Genomic DNA, 25,666 nt, shown 5'->3' with positions numbered 1-25,666 from the left:
CATCCTTCACACTCATAGGGCCCTATCTTTGCCATACCAGCAATACTCAATAACAGAGAGACCTCACACATTCCTCAAAAGCAAATGAGATTTAAAAAAAAAAAAAAAGCCCAATCAATTTTTATTCAAGCTTGGATATTCCTAAAGAATTTATTAGGACCTAATTTTACTTTTTCTATTGTTTTAGTTTATTCTGGATCCACTCAATAAGGATAATGGAGAACCACAAGTATTCTGAAATTTACAATGTCAGGGATTTTCTTGCAGCACTGAAAAGTTAAGTCCTGGGTCATAAAGCTAGGGTGTGAGTAGCAGATTTTTTTTTAAGGGGGGAAAAAGAGGGAATGAGGAAGGAAATATATTCATATCCATGCATATATAAGTTAGTATATGTGTGTATATATAGGGGTAGTGGTATATCACACCTTTTAAATAGAAACCTCTAGAGAGGCAGCATAGTATGATGGTCAGAGAGCTGAGTTTAAGTCTTACCTTTGACATATACTTATTGAATGATAAACTTAAACTAGAACCATAGGCATTAAGACTATAAGTTGCAGAAGACATGCAGGCCTGGTTTAGTATAGGGAGTTTCCTCTCACAATAAAATAAATCCAGCATCAATTCTAGAATTGCATCAATATCTAGAAACTAGACTGACTATTGCTATTATATCAGAAAGAGAACAAAGGGGGAATGATTAAGGTTAAATGCTTATGATTTCTCAATTATGAAGATAAAAACTGATACAAAAACTACAATAGGCAGGTAGGTGGTAGAACAGAGAAGAGCCTGGCTTGGAGTCAGAATTCATGTCTCAGACACTAATCAGTGCTTATAACACAGTGCCTGGAACCAGGCAGACATCTGGCTGGGTGATTATCTGTGTGACTCTGAGCAAATCATTTAATCTCTCTTATCCTCAATTTTCTTTTTTGAAAAATGAACATAAATATAGCACCTACTTCACAAGATTGCTGGAAGAATCAAATGAGATAGTATATGTGAAGAGCTTAAATCTTAAAACACTACATAAATATTAGTTGTTATCATCAGCATCAGCATGATTATTATCCCCAATTTTTAAAGGTTGTAGAAGGAGAAAGAGGAGCAGAAAAAAAAAAAAAAGGAGAAAGGAGGAAAAGGAAGGGAAAAGAAGGAGGAGCAGGAAGAGCAGGCAGAAGAAGAGGAGGAAGACAAAGCAGCAGCAACAGCAGAGAGGGAGGAAGAGGAGAAGGAGGAGGACAAAGCAGCAGAAGCAGAGGAAGAGGAGGAGGAGGAGGAGAAGAATGAGGAGGAGGAGGAAAAGGAGGAGAATGAAGAAGAAGGATAAGGAGGAAGAAGGAGGAGAAAGAAGAAGAAGGAGAAAGAGGAGGAAAAAGAGAAAGAAGAAGAAAAACAAGAAGAAGAAGAAGAAGAGAAGAAGAAGAAGAAGAAGAAGAAGAAGAAGAAGAAGAAAGAGGAAGAAGAAGAAGAAGAAAAGAAGAAGAAGAAGAATAACAACAACAACAACTATCTCTGTACATGGTTAATATGTGAGGAAAAGAATTCTTGCATCATTCCTAAAATAAAAATAATGACTTGTTATTTTTTAAAATTTTGCTTTCAGATTCTTTGATTTTCTATTAGAAATTGCCAACTTTGACTAAAGTCAGATGAGTTAATAGATACTTTAAAAGAGATGAATATTTACATTTCTTTTTTGCTTTTCATTAAAATGAACAAATGAGGGGAAAAAACACTTCTGTTCAAAATTAGTGCTCTCAAGTGATATCATATCTCAGAGTATCTATTTCCTTCCAGTTCTAATGTTCTAGGAAATGAGCTTCTCCTAAGAATCTTATCTAGAATAGGTTAGTCTAGAAAAGAAGCTATTTCTCCTCCAAGTTTTGGAGACTGAAAACTTGGGATTCAAATCATGGCTCTTCCAATTACCACCTGTGTGACTGTCAAAACTAGCCCTAAACTTCAAGGACTCATCAAAACAAAGGGGCAGAGCTAGTAAGCCTCTAAGACTCCTTTTCAGTTCTATACCTCAGTCATGATCTAGTTAGAGAAGTAAAAATATCATCTATAAAGGGACGGATGAGTATCCTCAATCATGGGATGACCTGGTATAAGGCCTGCAATTTTTAACACTTTGGTCCCATATTTGAGAACCAAGATATTCCCCAGAATCCAACTAAGAAGTCAATGACTTGAGCAATAACCTAACCTCCACCATCATCAGTATCATCACTAGAATGGTCACCGCAGATTGTCTTATTTTGCATGCTTCTATACAGTCTTCTTTAAGGCAATGACTGGTATCTTATGAATTGATTCTAGAAATGTTGCTTACTTTACCACAATATTTCCCAAGGTACGGGCCTTCAGTTTTTGCATGTTGTCATCCAAAATCATTACTGTAAAGTCAAATTAAAAAAAAAAATAAGTTTGGGATAAAAGTGATATTCAAGTTAAAGGCTATTGAGGATTTCCAGATAAATAATTAAAAATAGAAATAGAGCATACCTTCACATTCTTCTGATTCAAACAACAAAAATTGTTCTATAGAACAATATGTTTTAATTTTTAAGAAACATTTTCTCTAGAGAAATATTTCCTTATAAGAGATATTTCCCCAAAGAATAGAAATATACAATAGTAATAGGCTACAGACCAATACATTCCTTATTTAAAATAAATAATAAAAAAACCCCTAGCACAGATGCAGAGCTTGAGGAGAACCATCATTTTTCTGCCAAAGATATCCTAAAATAAGATATGGTTGGCATTTGCTGTTAATACCACTGTAAATATTTTATATCCCTAAAGATATAAAGATAAGCTGAATCTGAAAAAGAAGAAAGGTTTACTGGGAATCAATGGCACAATATCAAGATTTGGAAAAAAAAATTTTGAGATCTTTTCCAACGATTTTTTTTTTTTACAAATAAAGAAACTGAGGCTCAGAGTGGTAGACTAAACTTTCCAAGATCACAAAGGGACTAAGTACAATTGGAATTTGCTTTAAATTTGGGATCATAACCTTTGTTTTATAACATGGATTCCTTCTCTAAATAATGTTTTTTAACATATAAGATAAAATACAAAGGATTACAAGGGAAATCTATTATATTGATTTAGAATTCAATATTGTAGTCAAAATGATGTAATATGAAATCATAAAATTTTTGATTTTAGTCTGCCTCAGAAAATTCCTACGCCCAAGCTGTATGGTTCTGAATAGAATGCTTCTCAGTTCATTGCTGACTGATGATCTGATCAGTGCTAATCAAATTTCAGGGACTACCCTCAATTCATCTGGAGATTATTCCCTAGTCCTACCCTTGAGACATAGAGTTAGCATATCTATGATTGAAAGCTGTATAAATGTGTCTCCTTGCTTCTGTTTCCTTTACTGAATTCCCTTACAATTCAGTCTACTTTATAATAGTGTACCATTACTTTCAATAAAACTTTGCCCCTTGACTAGAAGATAAATTCAAATTCTTTTGAGACACCTTGTGACACTGGTCACAACCCAACCTCAACAAAAATACAGTCAATAAATTATACAAAACATTTTTTAAAAACAAATGGAGTCCTTGCAAAGAACCATTAATTTAAACAGATCTAGCTCTCCCTCTTCCCCTCAAAATTCTTCATATCTCAATTGTGACCTATAGACATTCATAAAAGAAAATGACCTATCAGAATGAGGATCACCTTACTGTAATCCTTGAAGAGCTGATCTTAATAATTTTCCTGATACTGTCACATGGCTTTCAATACTGAGCTGCCTCTGCATTGAAATGACACAAGATACTGTTGGCTTTTACTTTTATTAAGTTCCCTTCTCATTATATGCTTCCCATGCAAATAAATCATCAAGTTCTCCTGAGATCTCAATAAATCCTTGATGTGGTTTCAACTTCCATTTTATTATGAAAACTAGAAACCAGCATGGCTTTCTTGGGAAGAGAAAGAGGCTATTTCTTTCACCTTCCCCAAAGGTGACTACTTCTTTCTTGTGAATTAAAAAGACAAAACCAAACAAAACAAAACCCAAAATAATAATGTTTCTGAATTTCTGGAAAATCTTGAATCAGTAAACTATCTGAAAAAGCTAGTGTTTTCTTGAATATAAACACTGAAGGTTTGAGTCCCCAGGCAGAGTTTCTGTATGTGAATGACATGCCTGCCAAAGAATGAAGGCTTTTGTCATAGCCTGCCCATAGGGCAGCAAAGTTTAACTCTTTCTTACAACCAGACATAAACATGTAGTAGAAAGTCAAAAGATAAATGCATTTAACATCTCTCTCAATAACCATCTCTTGGAAATATAGGAACCTAAAAGCTGCTTTCCTAATAAAAGCAATGCAGGGAACAGGCTTGTTTTGGTAGAAGCAGCTGAACTCCTTGTAATTTACTTGGTAGGGAGAAATAAGTCAATTATTTTGTCATAGGGATGAGGTCCTGAGTGGTGGGTGTGGTTGATACAAAGAAACTTCTATGGTCCCACCCTTTGGAGTAATCCAGTCAGAAATCCTAATTAAATCAAATCCCTGAGGATAAATTTTCCCTATAAAATATCTAATGGACCATAGCTTCTCTACTGCTCTCTTTTGAGAAAGTACCCCACTGTACTCCTTCTCATGGTGTCTTTCTCCTTATCTCTCTCCCATGGCACATGGCATCTCTCCTCACTCCACTGTGCCCTACTAGCTAATTAACTCCTTTAGGGTGCTAAGTTCCTTTCAGAATTTAACCTGCCAGCTAAGAGCATACCCCAACCTCATGGGGTGCTCCCTTTCTACTGGTCATTGTGAGTTTCTATTAAGAAACTTGTCTATATATGCTCTCCCCTTCTATTTCATATTTACTATTCCTGGTGTCTATTGTACCTCTTATTTTGTCTGCAACCTCTTCCCCTAAATAAACTTACCTTTTGGCTGAGAGAATGGCCATTGTGAATTCTTCACATGACTGAACTTCAACTTTTGATGCCTAAATAACAACATCTGGTGCTACTTCAGCTACATCAATAGCATTTCTGCCCTGTAAAAATCATCAGTGATGCTTCCACATGAGAAAAACTGTCAAATGTCTTAGTGACATTTGTTTTAGAAGCAAATTTATCATTTAAGAAGTAACAATATGACAAAAAACATTTCACAACCTGAGTCAAAGAAAAAATAATTCCATGTCTGTCTTGCTATAAGGAAGCAAGTATTTATTTTTCCCTACTAAAGATTTTGAATTCTAGTCTTAAAGTTTATAATAGAGAAGGAAAGGAAAGCCAGTCATAGTCTAATAAATACCCTAGATTTCAGAAGAAGAGATTTCAAAGTTCAGAGAAAAGATGGGAAGTAAGCATAGGAAAGATGAGAAACTCACAAGAATGAAACCCTGAAGACATATAAATTCCACTGAGGAAGAAAAAGAGGAGTATGGATTCAAAAGAATCCATCACTTTTTTGTTTATTTGTTTGTTTGAAAGTATGAATGAACAATAACAAAAAAAAAATTATTAAGCACTTTTAATACTTGACAAGCATTGTGCCAAAGAGTGGGAATATAAAAACAAACGTCTACCAGTTACAGCAGTCAAGAAGCTTACATTCTAATGGAGGAAGGAACAAAGGAAATAAGTATTTATTAAGTACCACCTATGTACCAAGCACTGTGCAAGGCACTTTACAAATATGACTTCATTTGATCCTCACAAGCCTAGGAGGTAGATGCTATTGTTGAGGTTGGGAAGGGACCCCAAAAGGTTGGGGGTCACAGACTGGTATGTGTAGGAGTCTCAAAAGAATTTGCAGGCTTGAATCCATTTCCAAGTCAAGGAGCAAAGTTTATTGTAATTGTAATGCCAATTAAAAACAGTCTAAATTCCAAGAGAATTTAGCAAAGAACAGAAGCAAGGAGGCAAATTTATTTTGTTCTTCATGAGTAGATACCCAAGGTTAGGAGATAGTAAGAGAGTTCCAGAACACAGATGAGTTCAAGTTATCTGGTCCAAATGAAAAATGTTCTTGGATATTTAAAAAACATTATCAGTCATCTCTTAAAGACTGTGGAGATGAAGAGGTAGCACACAGAGCAAGAAGAGCTAATACTGTTCCAAAATTTTTTTAAAGGGAGAATGGCATTGATTAACTCTAGGCCAGTGAACTTGTTATCAACTTCTAGCAAATTTCCATAGTACATTATTAAAGAGATTATATAATTATTGAATGTCTAGGAAAGAGAACAGTACTCACTTCCTTTTTTGACACTATAACTCAACTGGACAGATCATGGAAATGCTGAAAAAATAATTTATCCAAATTTTAATATTTAATAATATCTCTTGTGCTATTCTTATAGGAAAAAAATGAAAGAATGCAGACCAATGTATTCTCTAACAGGGTTTCATGATCTTGGTTCTTGGAGCTTAAAAAATATTTTGATAACTTTATTTCAATATGATGATTGGTTTCCTTTGTAACCTTACATGTTTTATTTTTTGCATGTAAAAATATTATTCTAAGAAAGGGTTCAGAATTTTCATCAAACTGTCAAAGGAGATCATGGAACAAAAAAAGATGAACTTCTATAGTGTTTGAAGAATTGATGAAGAATCTAGAGATGTCTAGTTTGAAGAAGATGACATAGCAAAGATCTGCAGACATTTGGAAGGCTGACATGGAAAAAGGAGATTACATTTGTTCTATTTAGCTCTAGTGGGAAGAATGAAGAGTGATGGATGGAAATCATAGTCAAATTTAGGACTGATAACGATAACAAAAACATTCCTAATAATTCAAGCCCATCAAAAGCAGAATTGTCTACTTAGAAAGATAGTAAATTCTTCCTCATTGGAAGTATTTAGGCAATGGCTACATGAAAATTAGAAAGGATAATCTATTTTCAAAAAATTGATTTATTTTTAATTTATGGACTAAAATAGGCATTTTCATAACTATAATTTTTAAAAAGATTGCACATGAAATTGTAAAGCTATTATGTACAATTTGCCAATACTTTTAAATATATAATAAAGATATTTTATAAAGGAAGTGAATTTTCAGGTCTGGGATAAACTAAATGACCATTGAGGTCCCTTCTAGCTTTGAAATTTGGAATGCTATGAACTTTATCATTGAATTAATGATTTGACTTTGGGTGGGATATTTAACTTCTCTGGGTTTCAGTTTTCTTGCTGGAGAAGGAGGGCAAAATGATTTCTAAAGTATCTCCTAGCTCTAAATATTGGATAATTCCATTCCTTTCTTATTAATACACATGTCTATGTGAAATATATTAGGCTCTTGATTATAACATTAACTTTACTACTATAAAATAGAAAATCAATGTGGAGTTTCACTAGGTCCCTGCTTGACATAACCTTTACAGAGAAAAATTGTTTCTTCATAATCATTATATTTATTACATGCTAACAATGTAAGAGTATATATATATATATATAATAAGGATGTAAATATAACATACTATCTCTACACCTGGTCCAGATGTCCTACAGTGAATATTATTTTTCCCTTGGTTACAAGATGACATCTATTGAGACTATTATCTTGGGAAATTTATAGACAGAGCTACACATTCAAGATCTTAAAAAATCAAGAGCATAAATTCAATAGCACCTAAAATTTAACTAACTAGACACTACTTTAGACATAAGATGGAAGGTAGTTTTTTGAAGTTTTCATGGGTTTCAAAGACAAATGTTCATTTCTTACCATTGTATCCTGGCACAGATTTTCCTGCTTGTCCTGGAGGAGGTGTTTTTGAATTTCCTAAACCAATACATGAAGCTGTAATTGGTGATCCAGTCTCTAGGGAAATGAGAGGTTATTATTAGTCAACAGGAATGCTTTAAATCAATAAACTTCCATTTAATAGTTCACATTATAAAGCACACTTTATAATTTAAAAAGGGCTTTCTTTATAACAAACTCGCAAATTAAGTAATATAAATATGGTAACTAGATCTAAAAGAAAATGACTTAACCAAGATGACAATCTGGGAAATGGTGGAGCCAGGACAGAGCACAAATCTTCTTACTCAAATCACATGTTAATTAATTCCAGTTTACCACAGTATTCCTTCCTCATGGAAGGTATAGCTGGGGCTTCTTTAGAGAAGAGATTCATATTTAATTTAAAACATATAAACAGAGTATTTTTTTTCTTTCAGTAAAGAAAGAATATTTTAAGCTAAAGAAATTTCCTCAGAAAACAAAAACTAAGTGATCCTGGGAATTTAATAAGACATAAGGAAATACTAAAGGATCATTTAAAAAGAATGGCATTTTTTTGGCTCTCATCTCAGAAATAGGAATACATTGTTATGGATGAGTAACTGGTATCCTTGAGCAGTTTAGGTGGATAGAATCTGGGTCTGGAGTCAGGAAGACTCATCTTCTTGAGTTCAAAAGCAGCCTTAGGCACTTATTATCTGTGTTTGCCCAGAAAACCCCAAGTGGAGTCACAAAGAGTTAGATACAATTGAAAACTAGTGAAAACAATAAACTGGTATCCACTAACTAAAAACTTTGGGATTGAATGAATAAAGCAGAATTCTTAAAGAACTGCACAAGGAATCATTGAGGATTTCTGTCTCTAATATTGATCCTGCCACTGGCTAATGTTATCGCAAACATTATAAAATCCACATTTCATTCTTTTCTATGTACATAAACTCTTGATCTCCAAACTAGTCAGATCAATGGCAAAGATCTAGCTTTCTGGGAAGTACTTTTCAGTCATGCTAGCTTATTATTTTTTTTAAAAAACTATAGAGAATTGTAGAAGTATTTTTAAAAGTTGAAGATGTTTTATTACCATATTTAAGCTTCCAAACAGTTAACTTTATCCTTTACATACACAAATATACACACACATGAACATGCATGACATAGACACATACACACTCATATATGTACAATGCATGAACATATACATGTAGCCACACGCATGTTTAAATATGTGCTCACATATGTTCACAAACACATGCATGGATACATACATGCATATGTGTGCATGCAAATATAGTGTATATTTGTTTGCATGTTGTTTCCTCCATTAGATTGTGAGCTCTTTAAGGACAAAAACTGTCTTTTGCCTTCTTTTGTCACCCAAGGATGTAGCACAATGCTTGGCATATGGAAGGCATTTAATAAATGTTTATGAAATTAGATATATACACAGGCACAAATATCTACATACACAAATAAATATGCACTGGAATATATATACACACACACACACACACATCTATATTATACACATATACAAATATGTATACTATACATATATGTAAAGGGAGATACCAGGGAAGCCTCTGATAAGGTGACAGCAATTGAACTAAACCTTAAAAACATATGTTGGGGGGTGGGGGACAAATAGGTAGTGCAATGGATAAAGCAACAGTCCTGGAATTAGGCGGACTTGAATTCAAATCCGACTTCACATTTAACTCCCACTGCCTCACAAAAATAAATGAATGAACAGATAGAGAGATAAATAGAAATAAACAACCAAATAAGAAAGGAGGAAGGAAGGAAGGAGGGAGGGAGGAAAACAGATAGATGGATAAATAGATAGATAGATAGATAGATAGATAGATAGATAGATATATAGATAGATAGATAGATGATAGATGGATGGAGATATGTAGAAATTCGACAAAAAATCATAAGACAGGTCAATTTTAGGGATATGGTGTAAAAGCACAAAGATGAAAGAATGTAACTTACTTAATGTGAAGGAAATTATTGTATATATACTATACTAATAAGATTATTAACTTGCAATTCATCCTTTTTCCTATTTTTGTAAAGATTTTACTCCTTAAAAAGGTCAGTCTCTGAAGGGCATGACTGAGTAATGTGATTACTTTTGGCCCAGTATCTTCTGCTTACCCAGATTGAGCTTGACCCCCACCCAAATGGGACCCTGGCATTTTGTTTACTCTGTAAATAGAATCCAAATTAAGCTGGTCAGTGCCACTGAGACTTAATTCAAGTGTTGTTGGTCTCTTCATTAGAATTTGGGGCCACCTGGACTCAAGAAAAAATAAAGTAAGGAGAAATAAAACCAAAGAAAATTTGATGGCGTGCCAAGATTGCTAGAGGGGGTTTAAAACTCATGACCAGGTCTCATTCTTCAACTGAACTCCCCACCCCTCCTTGCACTTTGACAAAGAAATATTGAGGAGGGGCTGAGGACTCAGTCTACTACTTAATTAAAAGTCTACCAGTCAATGTTGCTTTTCTCTTGTTGGGAAAAACACCTGCTTTAAAAGTGACTCACTTTTTGTCTTTTTATTGTCTGTTTCAGAGAGACAGAGAACACTGACCATCAACTTATTAATTATTGACCAGAAGAATTAATAAATTGGTTTTTAATACTTGGAAACTTTATCTCTCAAAGTTTTATTAACTGCAAGGCTATAGAATGGTTGAGTTTGTTCTTAATGTACAGTGTATAAGACAAAAAAGTCAAAAAAGATAGGATAGCATCCAATTGTTTAGAACCTTGAATTCCAGAAAAAACAGCTTGAATGTTACCTGAGAAGACAGACCCACAATAAAGCAACTTAGTATAAAGGATAAATTTTAAAAGTTGAGACTTGAAGAAGCCATTATAATGAGGTATTTAACAATGAGTACCTATATCAAGGTAGTAGTAATATAGAAGAGTGGGCATTTACAAAAGTTATTGTCATGGTGGAATGGCTAGGACTAGGGAACCAATTGGATTCTCTGTGTAAGGAAGGGGTAGAAGTGAAAGAGGAGGAAGAGGAGGAGAAGGAAAAAGAGAAGGAAGAGGAGAATTAGAAGGAGGAGGAAGTGAATTAGAAGCAAGAGGAGGAAGAGTAGAAGAAAAGGAGGAGAAAGAGGAGGAAAAGAAGAAGTAATAGTAATAGAAGAAGGAAAAGGAAAAGGAAAAGGAAGAGGAGGAGGAGAAGAAGAGAAGAATTAAAGCAAAACACTGTTTCCAAGTATAAACACAAGAAAGGATCATTTAAATCTCGGTAAATATTTAATTACAGTTATATAATGAAAGCTGACATTATATATACTTGTCTCTAAATCCCAAGCATCTTTATTCAGCAATGTAATGCTTTTCTGGGCATCTGGCATGAATTTATATGTGGCACAGATTGAAATGATATTTAAAAACATATCATTAACTAGTAAATATAGAAAAAAGAAAAATTGCTAACTTTACAGTCAAATATGTACATCATGCCGTGTGTTGATATGTAAGAAATTTTAATACAGCTCTAGGGAATGTGTACATATTTCTTCCATATTAAGCTGAACTAATTTGACTTCAATTTAAAAAAATCAGTGCTGTTTCATAATAGGATAATCCCCTACAGGTTGCCATAAATAGAAATCTCAAGTTTTCATGTTTTGAATATATTTATCATTTAAATGATCTTTGTTTAGTACACTTTGCTGTATCTTCTACTCAGTTATAAAATTGATTTTCCTAAAATATAAGAATAATTATGCCAGTTCCTATTCCATAATTTCCAGTGGTTTCTTATCACCCCCAGTATCAAATATAAAGTTCTCTGGCATTCAAAGCCATTCATTTGTTCATCTCCCCCACCTTTGCAGTCTTTTTACACTTTTTATCCTGCTCCTTATGTACTCTTGGGTATAGTGACATTGGTCTCTTTCCTGTTCCTCAAACAAAAACTCCCTCTCCAACTCCCTAAAGGTTTCCCAAATTTGCAAAGCTCTTGCTCCCCATCTCTGCCTCCTGATTCCCTTTTCTTGCTTCAAGTCCCATATAAAATTCCACCTTCTAAAAGAAGCCTTTCCCAGTTCCTTTTAATTCTAATTCCTTTTCTCTGTTACCTATTTCCAATGTATCCTGTATAAGGCTATTTGTATATAATTATTTGCATGATTATCTCCCACATTTGAGCATGAGCTCCCTGGGTTCAGGGACTATCTTTTTATCTTTAGGACTTAACCCAATACTGAACAAATAGTAAGCATTCAAAAAATGGGTCTGGTTATATTCATCACTCCCCTTCTTTTACTCTATGTCCCAGTTGAACTGACCTCTCTGTTCCAGCCACTCACACCATTGCACCTGCCATCTCTATGCCTTGGCAAAGGCCATCCATCATGCCTGGGATACACTCCCTCTTCATATCCATCTCATAGGATCCTTTACTTTCTTCAAGACACAGTTCAAACACTGAGTTCTTCATGAAACCTTATCTGATTCCTCCAAGTCATGAAACCCACTCTTCCAAACTACCAGGTGTTTAGATTTTCATTCCATTTTCATGCATTCATTTTGTATATATTTATATTATAAAAACTTTTATATGTATGTCTCTATTGATATTATATAAACTTCTTGAGAGCCTATCTTTCCTTCCTTCCTTCTATCTTTTATCTAAGCACTAAGTACATAATTAAGTGCTTGTTGATTGACCTGAAATCCTGAAATAATTCTTAAGCTTTTGGGTTAGCTTGGAATTTCTGGTCCATGTCAGCAAGGGTATGAAAAAAACAGTACTTCCTTGGGCGCTTTCCAATAGCAATTCTAAACTTTCTGGAGGTATGTGATCTGTTTCCTCACACACATATATGTCATATATATACCACACAACCTGAATTCTCAGGACTAGTGGTATTATTATTATTTCTTTTTGGAGATGGTTAACTAAGCTGCCTTGCAAATCTAACTCAAAATTCCATTGTCATCAGGCTGCCAAAATCTGAGACAATGCTTGCTTCAAGGATCTGTGACTGAGTCCACTGAGTGGATATTCTATCAATCAATAGTGTCACAAACCGTAGCTCAAAGCCCTCCCTCCAAATCAACACCCATTGTCCAGCCCTCTGGTACCTGAATTTGTCAAAAGTTAGGCTACTGTTCTGAAACAAAGTCCTACTCCAAATCTTATGTTGGGGAGGTAAATATGGTTTCTTAAAGGCCCTACATGGAACACTAACGTGCCACCATTCTTCCAAGCTGCAAGGTCTTCAATAGAGGCAGGTTAAGATGCTTGAAAATAATTATTGGTCCTACACAGGTTATAGTTAGCCAGTGATTAGGGATCTGGAGAATAACACAAGAGGGAAAGATTTATTCCTTAAGGTCTCAAAACTGAACATATCAAGCACAAAATCACTGGGTCTGTACTCAAAGCTAATCTAACTTGAGAGCTTAAGCTTCCAGTTACCCAAGGTTCCCACCACACCATAGTGAAACATCAATGGAAGATTCCAGCAGAGATAACTGGAAAAAAAAATTTTTTTAAATGCCGCATACACGTATATATTTATAAATACGATTATTCTTATATATGTGAATATATTAAATCTGATAGTTATTGCTTGAGCATCTCTTCAGATGCCCACGTACACTGCACAAGAGATAAACATGGACAAAACATGGGCTGTAAATCTCCAAGATAAAAAAGGATCTGGCAATAAAGAAAACTAATTTGATCTTAAGCTATATTAAGAAAGCTCTAGGTCCTATGTGAGAGAGATTGCAGTCCTACTCTCCTCAGGCCTTGTCAGACCATTTCTTGAACAATGAATTTACATTAACATCATACCTGGGCTGCCATCTCATATTATTGATTAAATAGGAATATTTCAACACATTTTTTAAAATGAAACTTTTGCATATGAATTATTATCTAGCTAAATCTCCCTCTCCTAAACACATCCCTCCCAGGATTTAAAATGGTGGTTTTAAATATTCATTGATTTGTAACAAGAAAATAAACAAAATATTTAATTTATATTAACATAATAAAATATTTTTAAGTTTTAAAAATCAATTAATTTCAAGATTGATTCAGATAGCTGTAATGCCTTACTCACATCTCTTACCCCAACTCTAAGTATAGGATATTGCCCAAATGGGCATTTACTACATAAGAATCTCCACCAAGCTACTCAACCATGGAAGTTACTTACTCTGCAGAGATTGTTGATTCATAATCTTTAGCAAAAAAATGACTGAGAGAAGGAAAAGAAGTTAATTATTTAAGAGTGAAGGTTAGGAAATGCAAGCAGGTTCTGGGTATTTAGTTTCCTGTTAGTGTTTGTGCCTCATGAAGCTAATTATTTTCAGTATATGCCTTACAGTCTTGTGATTCTGTTAATTGGTTTCCACTGCTCTACTGCATTTAGCATAATATTTATTTATATGAACTTTTCTAAAAACTTCCTACTTTCAAGATCCAGTTCATTTATCTTCAGAGGAGGAATGCACATAAGCCATCTGTTCTGCTAAACCATTAAGCCTATAAGTTATCTTGCAGAAATTAAAAGAATGATGGACATTGCTCTCTTCAACAATGAGATGATTCAGGCTAGTTTCAATGGTCTTGTGATGGAGATAGCCATTTGCACCCAGAGAGAGAACTGTAGGAAATGAGTGTGGATCACAACACAGTATTTTCACTCTTTTTTGCTGTTGTTTGCTTGCATTTTGTTTTCTTTCTCATTTTTTCCTTTTTGATCTGATTTTTCTTTTGCAACATGATATTTGTAGAAATATGTATAGAAGAATTGCACATGTCTAACATATATTGGATTACTTGCCAACTAAGGGAAGGAATGGGGAGAAGAGAGAGAAAAAATTTGGAACACAACATTTTGCAAGGATGAATGTTGAAGATTATCCATGCATATATTTTGAAAATAAAACTCTTTAATTAAAAAAAAAGAAATTAAAAGAATGAACTGGGGTGACCAATGATTAGGAAATGGGTGAGTAAAAGTGGCATATGAACAGAATGGAATCCTGTAACATTTACACCAAGGAGAATCTAGAGAGCCTAAAAATCTTAGTTGGACCACTGTGAAATTGGCTCTGATATGTTGTTTTCACCAAGTTGAGAATAGGTTGAGGCGAACATAAAACTGGAGATTTCTCACTGGTACCTCTTATTCCTTGGTACTTCAGAGACACTGATCTTTAATTCACTTAATCCTTGATTTAATGCTTCCAACAATGGAATAGAATTTCATGTCCAGACCACTATCCAACAGTTTATTTCGCAAGATCTAAGCCAAATAGACAATGTACAGAGCCATCATGGATACAACAACACTCCTATCAAAGCCTGTTTGATATCTGATGGTTGAGAGAAGAAACTGGCTCTAGTATCAAAAAAGAAATAAACTCCTATTACATGCCTTTGGTTTCATGTTTGAAGATGGAAATTGTATTTTGTGTCCCAAAAAAAGGAGTTTGTTCTGTTTCTTTGTAATAAAAACTTGATTTTTAAAAACTACTAATTTAAAGAATGATTGGGTTTTATTGTTTGAGGGGGGTTTTCTATAGAAACGGCAACTATGGAGAATTGTATAACTCACAGAAGACATTAGAACTGTAGGACTATTTATCTAGGTATCTAAAGTATCTAAATGGTACCTGTACAACTGTTCTTGTAATTGAAGAATTGTCAATTGATTTAATTAATTGGTTAATTGATTAAAATGATTGAGCTCAAGTGGCACCACAGTTGATAAGATGCTGGGCATGGAGGCAGGACCTGGTTTCTTTTTCTATCTTGCATACTTATTAGCTATGTATCCCTATGTAAGCCACTTAATCTTTCCATACTTCAGTTTCTTCATCTGTAAATTTGGACTCAATGGCTCCTAAGATTCCTTCCAGGTCTAAATTTCTAATTCTATCAACAGAAGACAAAGCAAACAAGAGATAACATGTGATTATTTTTCTGAATGATTTTGCTAGACTGCTTTTGTGGATCATATACTAGAAATGAATTTACTGTCAATCAAGGAATTAAAAACACTTTAAAAACACAAATAATAAACCAAGAATAGAAATGAGACATCTTTTATAAATAGGAGACAATTTTGTATGGATTATGACATGATGAAACCAATCAGTGTGGGTCAGCCTAGCAATTTTTAATAGTTACATATGATTTCATTGTCAGAAAATCCCACTGATCTATGTTTTTCATCCAGGGGTCCTCAAACTACAGCCCGTGGGCCAGATGCGGCAGCTGAGGACATTTATCCCCTTCACCCAGGGCCTTTATTTAAAGGCCCACAAAACAAAGTTTTTGTTTTTACTATAGTCCGGCACTCCAACAGTCTGAGGGACAGTGAACTGGCCCCTATTTAAAAAGTTTGAGGACCCCTGAAGACAGATGAACTTTGATGGATTATAGTTTATCTTATTGGTCCCTTATAAACTAAGTCATGTATTCACCTCTTAATTGAGACGGGATAAGTGGTCTACATCCTTTGTCAATAATAGTCTCAAACACACACACACACACACACACACACACACACACACACACACACGGGTCTTGTTGTCCAGTGTGACTCTCTTTGAGCCACAAGTATGGTGAGAGGAAAGAAAACATTAAACAACTGGACATTACAAATTAGCCTAGATATATTCAGGGTCAGTAACAGGAAATCCTATCACTAACTGAACCACAGAAAACCCAAATCAATACTGCATTTAAAAGAAGAGAAAAGCTTGCAATTCTACAGGGTTTGTGTGTGTGTGTGTTGCGGGGGGGGGGGGGGGGGGGGGGAAGATAGATCACATCACAGGTAATTTAGAATTATCAGTATACACTGAAAATAAAAAATAAAAATGGCAGTAAAAGAAATACTAAAGTTGAATGAAAGAAAAAATTAGGGTTGCTGGTAACATAAATGTACAAAGTTTGAGGCATTTTACAAATTCTTCTAAAATTCATATATACACATTATTTTTTTCCAGTATGGTATAAGAGAAGACCACTAAATCTGATGTCAGAAGACATGGATTCAAATCTTAGCTGATCCTATGATCTTGCACAAATTTCTCTGCAATTTCATTAGCAAAATGAAGTGTACTTCAACTCTAAAAGATCTCCAGTGTATTGGGAGTCAGAAATTAGGGGAAGGAAGGGAATTATGGAAGAATATGTTCAAAACACTGTGCTAAGCAGTCTGACCAAAAGAGAAAGCTGCATTTACATATATGTGTGTGTAAATATATACTATATATATAATAAAAACCTATTTTTGTCCAGTTTGTCCAAGAAAGTGACTCACTACATTCATTATTACAGCATAAAATAATAAGTTTTAGAATTGAAATATGTGTGTTTATGTATATTCCATATTGACTGGATAATATTGTCTATTATATCTATAACATAGGCAAGTCTAGGTTCTCAAGGCCATCCAAGTAAGCTGTGAGAGTACTTACCAAGTTAGAAATACATGTCTCTATGTAAATACACATTTATTTAATGTGTTTATATATTAATAACATAAACTAGGTTCACATATACAGACATATGCCTGCATATAAATGCACTATATGTAATATATATGCACACATATATACCCATACATACACATGTATTTATATATGTATGTCTTTTAAGATTTTATTTATTTTTACTTTCCACTCTCAATGTCAATGGTGGCAATGACTTTGATACTTGGGAAGATGGTGGCTTAGTCTGCCTGACTGCAAGAACAGCATTCTACCCTCTCCCTCTGCCTGTCTGACGTTTTCTCTCTCTTACTATGCCATACACATATAAGTGTGTGTGCATGTGCACATGTACACACAAATACATACACAGAGTCTTAGTAAAATTTTAAGCTTATCATAGCTCAACTTTTTTTTTTAGGTTATTGAATTTGCATGTGTATACATATGTATGTATGCGTGTCTATATACATGTATAAAAATTGTGCATGTATGTATATTTATTACACAAAGATCTTAAAAGCCTTAAAATTATATGCTTATTAAAGCTCAAGATTATTTTAGGACATTAATTTTGTATTAATACATATGTGTGTATACACATATATACATAAATGTGTATACAAGTCTCTTAAAAATCTTAAAGTTTTAAACTCATCAAAGCTCAAGATTTTTAGGACACTGTATAAATTCATACCAAAAAAAGGCAATACACACATATATAAACACAAACGTAAATGCATACATACATACCTACAAATATATATATATATAAATATAAATACAGATAAATATATATACATAGTCAAATATAAATATATAAACATATATATGGAAAAAGGGAGGAAGGGAAAGGAGGAGGAAGAGATGAAAAGGAAGGAAGAAGAAGGGAGAAAGGAAAGGAGGTAGGGAAGAGCTAAGTTAAAAATAAACAAACAACAAAACAAACAAACAAGAAAACTCTATCACAGGTTATTTTCTGTTAAAATAATCTTTAAGAACCCAGAGTCACCAACATGCCAGAATGAGGCACCAGAATAAGATACACATTCATACAGAGACACTTCAGTATGTTAAAATGAGACCATTGAAAAGCCTTTCCATGAAAGGAACTCATTTCACTACTGGAGATAAACGTCATGATTACAGAGGCCCTCTTTATAGACTCTATTTCATTCAAGCTGTGAGAAATACTCAAAGTTAGGTTTCCACAAAGTGCTGCAATTTCAAGGTAAGATAAGATAACAAGCACAATTGGCTAATCAGCTTTCAGAAGAAGGAACCAGCTTAACTGCAAAATCCTAATAAAAGAGGGCTAGTCTAGAAACTGGCTTAAACTGACCAGAGTCAATGAGCTGGACAAGGTTTTTCTTCATTGCACTTGCTTAATAAGCTCATTGCTATCATCTGATGGAAATAGTTGCCATTTTTGAACAAGGGATATATGACCAGGGAGGAGGAACATGTCTAGGAGCAACATGTAAAGAGTAAATGAGGAAGAATATAAACCAGAAGGGATAGGGCCAACCAGAACCTGAAGGGAGGTTAAGACTATTAGAAGATAAAAGCTTGTTCTTTTTATATCAGATGTGAATTCATATTGAGTTTTTACACCTGCTTCTGCAGGAGAGTATTTAAAAGTTTAAACTTCATTCATCCTGTTGAGGTTGTTCATTTGCTGCACCCTTTTAGGATTTCAGAATTTTATAACAGTGCTATTTTTGCTTCTCTGCATGAGAATTAGTACTTCTGAAATTCTTTAGGAAAGATTGGTCACATAATCTGGTTTTTCTCTGCTATTTACTAAGCTCAGGAATGTAGAATTTTACCTACGTTACTACAAATTTGCCAAGGGGAAGAAGAACATAAGAAATAGAGGTCAGAGGGAAATTAAGAAAGGTATGCTGCTGTTGCTGGGAAATAATTTTATAACAGTTTCTTTGTCTTTCTGCTAGTAAGACTAAAATGCCCATAGAGATAGCAAGTTAAAAAAAAAAAATTCAGGATCATAGCAGGAAATTCCTGCTGCTTCTGACAATGCAGACCTGCCACTCTCACTGTTGTTCCATAGATAACAAGCCTAAGTTACATGGATTCTAAAATGAAGGCCCCATGATATTTCTGAATGAAACCAATTCCAAAAACTAGAATTGTTGAGTTACACTAAGCTTTGGAACATTATGAGCAAAGAATAATTTAGAAAGAGATTCTTTTATTTACATCTGATTTTAGAACAAAAATTACAAATAATTTGAATAGTGGTAGAGAAAAAAAAAAGAGATGTATCCATATCTTAGTAAATGTAATTATGTTTATGACTCAATTTATGTATTAATTATTATTATGTATTGTTATATGTATATATGTATTATTATATCATTATGTATTATTAACTAATTATGTATTGACAACTTACTAAAATACAAACAGGGACACCTTTTAAAATATCTAATAATTTAAAACTAATACTGTTTAAATGGAAACATTAATTAATAAAACTAAACCATGAGATATATTTACATTGTGCTCCATATTGGCCAACTCATGACTCTATTTCTAGATTCCCAATATTAGAGAGACAAGGGTATAATGTAGTTATTTTGTTTAATAAACTATTCCACTTACAATATTAACCCCAAATCTAACATAACTTTTCTTTCTTAAGCCAGACCATAAAAGGAAGTCTGCAGGATACTACCAAAACCTGTTACCTCAGCTCAGGACATGTCTAGCTATAACTTCCAGCCCATGGTCACCTTCATATTTTTCCTTTTTATTCCCCTGGGCTCATTTGCTCTGCCCTCTTACCTCCCACATTTTGTACATATTTTGACAATTACAGATTTCACCCAAGAACCATCATTCTGTTCAGTCAGACATCCTTCTGGGAAATTTGTCTAGAATAGAGATTCCTAATCTAAAATTCTTTGGGGTTCTTTCACTTGAATGATGAAAACAATACAACTTTATTTTAATGTGAAATAGCTTAGTGTCATAAAGGATTATCATATCAGATGGCTACCAACTACTCTCTGACAAAGAACAGGTTTTCTTTGCAAATTTATGCACTTTATTTTCATGTAAATAAAACATGAGAAGCAGTCCTACACTTCACCACTTTGTGACAAACACAAAGAAAGGTTATGGACTCCTGATCAATCACAATGGGGTCAAACTCAAATAGAAATAGGAACCATTAATCTATATATAAAGATCCCTGTTGGCTCCAAACTTAGTTTTTAAAATGCAATATTATATATGTTTTATTGCATTTTATTTACTTTGTTAAATATTTCCTAATTACATTTTAATTCAGTTCAGATTGCATTTGAGTTCTTTAGGTCATATGTGGCCTATGTATTTCCCACTTCTAGCATAGTACATCTTTCCTACTGAGTGGATGCCCTTTTCCCCCCCAATCACCATAAGAAATGAAGTTTTGGAGATGTGCCCACTGCTTCAGTGTCAGAGGGAAAGCACAAAAATGAAGGGGATGAAAAATCAAATTTATGAAAAAATGAATTGGAATTATTTAAAGAATGTCAAATGGTTTTTCATTATGGAAAGAGTCATCATATCAGATGGTTACCAACTGCTCTCCAAGAGAGAATAGGCAGGACAAGTGGAAAATTGCACTATTTTTTAGTGAAGATGACATGTAGGATGGGTGACTAAAGGGTTCCTAAGGAAGGACTTCTAGCTAGTAGGGATTATTAGAAGCCATAATGAATTGTTAAAATAAGTCCTTATCTGAACATACATAAAAACTGAATCAATTTTCTTCTTAAGACAGTATAGATGGATTCATACCTGAGTGCAAAGGAATGAGCTAGATCCTCTCTCAATGTCTCTTCCAACTCTGTGAAGGTAATTCATATTTTCTTTGAACTCTGTTCTATTACATTATCCTTGAGACAATAAGAATTACAAATAGAACCTATAAAAAATAATTAGACTCCTTCATGTGTAGCAATCATACTGAGGAGGCTTTATATACTTTACGCATTGTAATACTGTAAGAGTGAAAATGACTGATTAGATGATTACTGTTTGACTTAGGTAAATTCATCTGTAGCTGGATTAACATTGGATAAATAGCAATCCTCCATCAAAAGGAAAAGCCTCATCAAGTCTACCTGAAATTAGGGAAAGGATTATTCCTTTCAGAAACTAGAGGCTTAACTCTAAGCTTCCTGTTCTCAAATCATCAGTAAAAAAACATCTACTTTCTACTAATGAAGACTGTGTGCTCTGAATAAGAGGGAGGAAAAAAAAAAAAAAAAAAAAAGGATTGCCAGGCAACAACAATAATAGCAGGAAAACACACACACACACACACACACACACACACACACGCATAAATATAGAGGCCAGACATAGCAGCAGCTTTCTCTAATAAGGCACAGCAGTTTACTTTATAACTAAACCATTTATTACAGTATCTCTTCATTTTCAAACCTCCGGGGGATATATATATACTCACATTTATATGACCCTATTCAGAAACTTTTTTGCTATAATCCAACCACCTCCATGTTATTTTTCCTCTTTTTTTTTTTTTTTTTTGAAGAGTTCACTGACTGTCCTATTGCTCTAGACTAAATCTACTTCCCTGTCCTTATCCTTGGTTACTTCAATATACATTACAATGATGTCTTCTTCACCATTTTCAGCTCCTGAGATTCTTCATCTCAGTCAATCACAGAAGTAACCTTGTTAGAATTCATAACCTTAAATATTTTCATCTGTATAATCTTGAAATTCCCTTCTCCATCATAATCTCCTTTCTTCCCCCTTTCCTTTTTTCTTATTTCCCATTTTTAAAAAAATCCTTCAATTCCTTTTACCCTTCTTTATTGTCCTAATTTATAAGCTCTGTTCTGCCCTTATATTTCTCTTTTCACAGTCTTGACTGCATATTTAACCATTGTAATAAGGCAGTTTCTTCCATTTTGTAATCTCTTACTTCTTTATCTCTGGCAATCTTCAACCTTGGGTTCCCCAGGAAACCACCACTACTACTAGCATTACCACCATCTGTCACCTCTACTCCTACTCCCAAGCTGTTTAATACTACTGAAAGAAGTCATGAATATTCCCTAGCTCAGTCCACGAAGTCATGTTATATAGCTTCCTTCCTTCATTGCTGTATAACAATCACTTATTATTTATTAATAATAACACATATTATTACATTTCTAACATCTATTAATGCCACTTATTTTCACATGACAGACATTTCTAAATACCCTATCTCTCCCCACAATTGATAACAATAACAAAAATTTGTAATAAATAAAATAATTGTGCAAAAACAAACATGTCTGATAATATATTGTTTGGACATATATAAACAATTTTCTATTTGGGAATCAATTAATTTTTCTCATTACATTCCCACAGTAGCTATTCTAAATATCCTCTTTTCTCCTTCAATCCCCAATAAAACTTCCACTACCAATCCTACTTTTCTTACAACAGATAATATTGTCTCCACTTTACTTAGACAACTGAAGCCAATGGTCACAAATTCACCTCCTTTCATTTCTTTAACTTCATATCTCAAAAGATATCTACCCTTCTTCCTTGCATCTAGTTTTAAAATATGAGAAAGGTCTTCCATTTCTGAAGGCCAATCCTTTCTTTACATCCTTGATTCCATTTTCTCTTTTCTTCAAAAACTTGTCAATCTGTACACTAATTTCATGTCTCTCCACACCTCTAAAGGTGCATTCCAGATGGAGTCTATAGCATGTCCTACAGATATCTCAGATTCTACTTGTCCAAAATGAAATTCATTATCTTTCCCCTAAAACCCTCCTTTCTTCTGTCTTCCCTATTTCAACTGAGGATATCACCATTTCTGACCCAAATTCATAAACACAGTATATATCCTTAACTTCTCTTTTTTACTTATCCATGAATTCAAATAGTTGTAGCATCATATCATTTCTACCTCCTCATTTCTTGCATTGATCACATTCTCTCTACTCACATGTCCACCACCATAATTCAGCCCTCATCACCTCTTGTCTTCCTAATTACTTTCTCTCTTTCATGTATCTGGTGATTCCTTTATTCTCCACAAAGCTTTCAAAAATGATTTTTCTTAAAGAAAAGGTCTGATTATATTTCCCCTACTCAAGAAAACCTACTTCACCTTTGAGATACATTTAGCTTTTATATATGTCAATGCAGATTCAAACTATCAATTTCTATATATTATTCCTCTTCCAGGACTACATTTGAACAAGATACTCCATTTTCCTTTCCTGAATCTTAGCCCTGGTTCTTTCCTATGCCTGGTATATATATATATATATATATATATATATATATATGTCCCTTCATCTATTCCTCCTAAAAGTCCATATTTCTTTCAAAATTTAAATAAAGGGGAAGTTAGGTGGTGCAGTAGATAGAGGTCAAATCTGACCTCAAACACTTAACATTTTCTAGCTGTGAGATTCAAGACAAGTCACTTACCCCAACTGCCTTGGGGAAAAAAAACTTAACTAAAGTGTCATCTTTTATATGAGACTTTTCCTATTTCAATTAGCAACTAGTGAACTCCTTCCCAGGATTTTCATATATTTATTTTGTCTTAATTTTATATATATATTTATAAATGTATGTTATGGTGTGCTGGTAAATGTTTAGCTAGTTCTCTTTTATTCACATACTCTTTTAAGTTTAATTTGCATTAACATTTTCTCCATTACTTTTTGATAATCAATAAAACAATAATTCAAGCCCTGATTTACTGAATCCTGAGATGTATATTCTCATATTGGGAATTTAACAATCTACTGAGAGAAATTATTTTTTCTATTAATAACCAATTATTAAATTAGAATTGATGGTTTTTCTTTTCTATTTTTTCATTCAGGGGCCAGTCCCCGTGGATTGGTCAGTTGCTGAATGATAAGAGCTGATGATGAGATTCATCTAATCCTGTGAGAATATTCTCTGCAATCTTGTGTGAGATCTCACCCAAATAGGAGAGCTTACTTCTGATTAAAGTGTAAATAGAATCTAGATAAATTTCAACCCTAAAAGCATTAGACTCACATCCTTGAAACCTTCACCTCCCCATTCTTCAACTTGAGTGGTCTGGATGAAGATGAATGCCTTTGTCCAGATAGCTAGAGGCAGCTGAATCTCAAAACTATGTTCTCAGCAGAAGGGGTTGCAGGCTTTCCGCACACACTCTCTTTCATTCCTCTCATTAACTATTCACCAATCAGAGTTGATCTTTTTCCTGTCAGGGGCATCCACTTTTTTTAAGTATTCAATGATCTCCATGGTTTTTGTTTGATTACTGAAAAAGACTACTGGCCATCAATTTATTATTTGCTAACCTAATTAATAAATTGATTATTAATTTCCCATAAACTCTCTCTCTTCAATTTTTCATTTGTGTTACTACATTGGTAAATTCTTCAGAATTACTCCACTGTATATAAAATATAGTATTGTTTTCTAGATAGAAATATATTCTTATATTTTTTTTCTTAAAGAATGTAACATAGCAACTATTTCATTTTTTTGTCTTTGTGTTCCAGATGTGAGTACTGTATTTAACATAGTATAAGTACTTAATAAATTATTATTTAATGGCTGATTCCCCCTTTTCATGTTTGGTCCATTATTATTTTTGATCAATAATAATTCTCTGATCTCCTTGAGCATTAAAAACAAAACAAAACAAAATTCTCTTGGCCATACTATTATCCCCCACCACAAAGCTAGCATCAAATAATATTTATTTCTTTTTGCTGCTAACCTGATAGAGAGAGATTTTTCTCATTGACTTTACCTCATCTTTAATACTATATTCAAGTCTTTTTTATTTGACTTTCAACCCCCTAATTGAAATGAAATTGCTTTCTAAAAGGTTACTAATTTTTCAATCGAGTGACCTTTTCTCAGAAATCATTCTCCTTGACCTCATTCAAGTTTTTACCAGAGGTCAATTACCCTTTACTCCTTTATAGTTTTTCTTCTTGTGATGTCCATGATATTGTTCTCTCTGGATTCTCTTAGCACAATGACCACTCTTTATCAATTTCCTGTGATAGTTTTTTACATCTCTCTCTTCCTTCAAGTGGAAGTGTCTACCAAGCTCTCTGCTGAGCCTTCTCTTTACACTATCTCCTAATTCTTTCTTCTGAATTCCAGTTCCACCTTATCTACCTTAATATTCTAATATCCCCTCTATTCAACATGTCCAAAGTAGAATTTACCTCTCTCCTCACAAGTCTGTCACACTCAAATCCTCAGTTGTGAGATTGCAATCATCTCTCTCTTTTTTTCTCTCTCTCTCCCTCATCCCAGATATCCAGTCATCTGCCAAGTCCCATGAATTCTACTTTCATAGTATCTTCAAAGCATTCATCTGCTACAATCCACT

The 25,666-nt window shown here is 33.8% G+C and overlaps 1 protein-coding gene across 4 annotated transcripts in view; it reads right to left on the bottom strand.

Annotated features, from left to right (window-relative positions):
* Positions 1 to 25,666, bottom strand: part of ACSS3 (acyl-CoA synthetase short chain family member 3) — a 302,555-nt gene that overhangs the window by 25,228 nt on the left and 251,661 nt on the right. For all 4 annotated transcript variants that reach the window (XM_051962868.1, XM_051962869.1, XM_051962871.1 and 1 more), the window contains 2 exons: positions 7,731 to 7,826; positions 2,342 to 2,405 (listed from right to left, as the gene is read on the bottom strand). In XM_051962868.1, coding sequence (XP_051818828.1) covers positions 2,342 to 2,405; positions 7,731 to 7,826 — 160 coding nt within the window. The remainder of the gene's footprint in view (positions 1 to 2,341; positions 2,406 to 7,730; positions 7,827 to 25,666) is intronic.

Source organism: Antechinus flavipes, chromosome 5 (assembly GCF_016432865.1).
Source record: "Antechinus flavipes isolate AdamAnt ecotype Samford, QLD, Australia chromosome 5, AdamAnt_v2, whole genome shotgun sequence".
Taxonomy (NCBI): Eukaryota; Metazoa; Chordata; class Mammalia; order Dasyuromorphia; family Dasyuridae; genus Antechinus; species Antechinus flavipes.
Note: the sequence above shows the minus strand (reverse complement) of the source record. Positions and strands in the feature narration are given on the sequence as shown.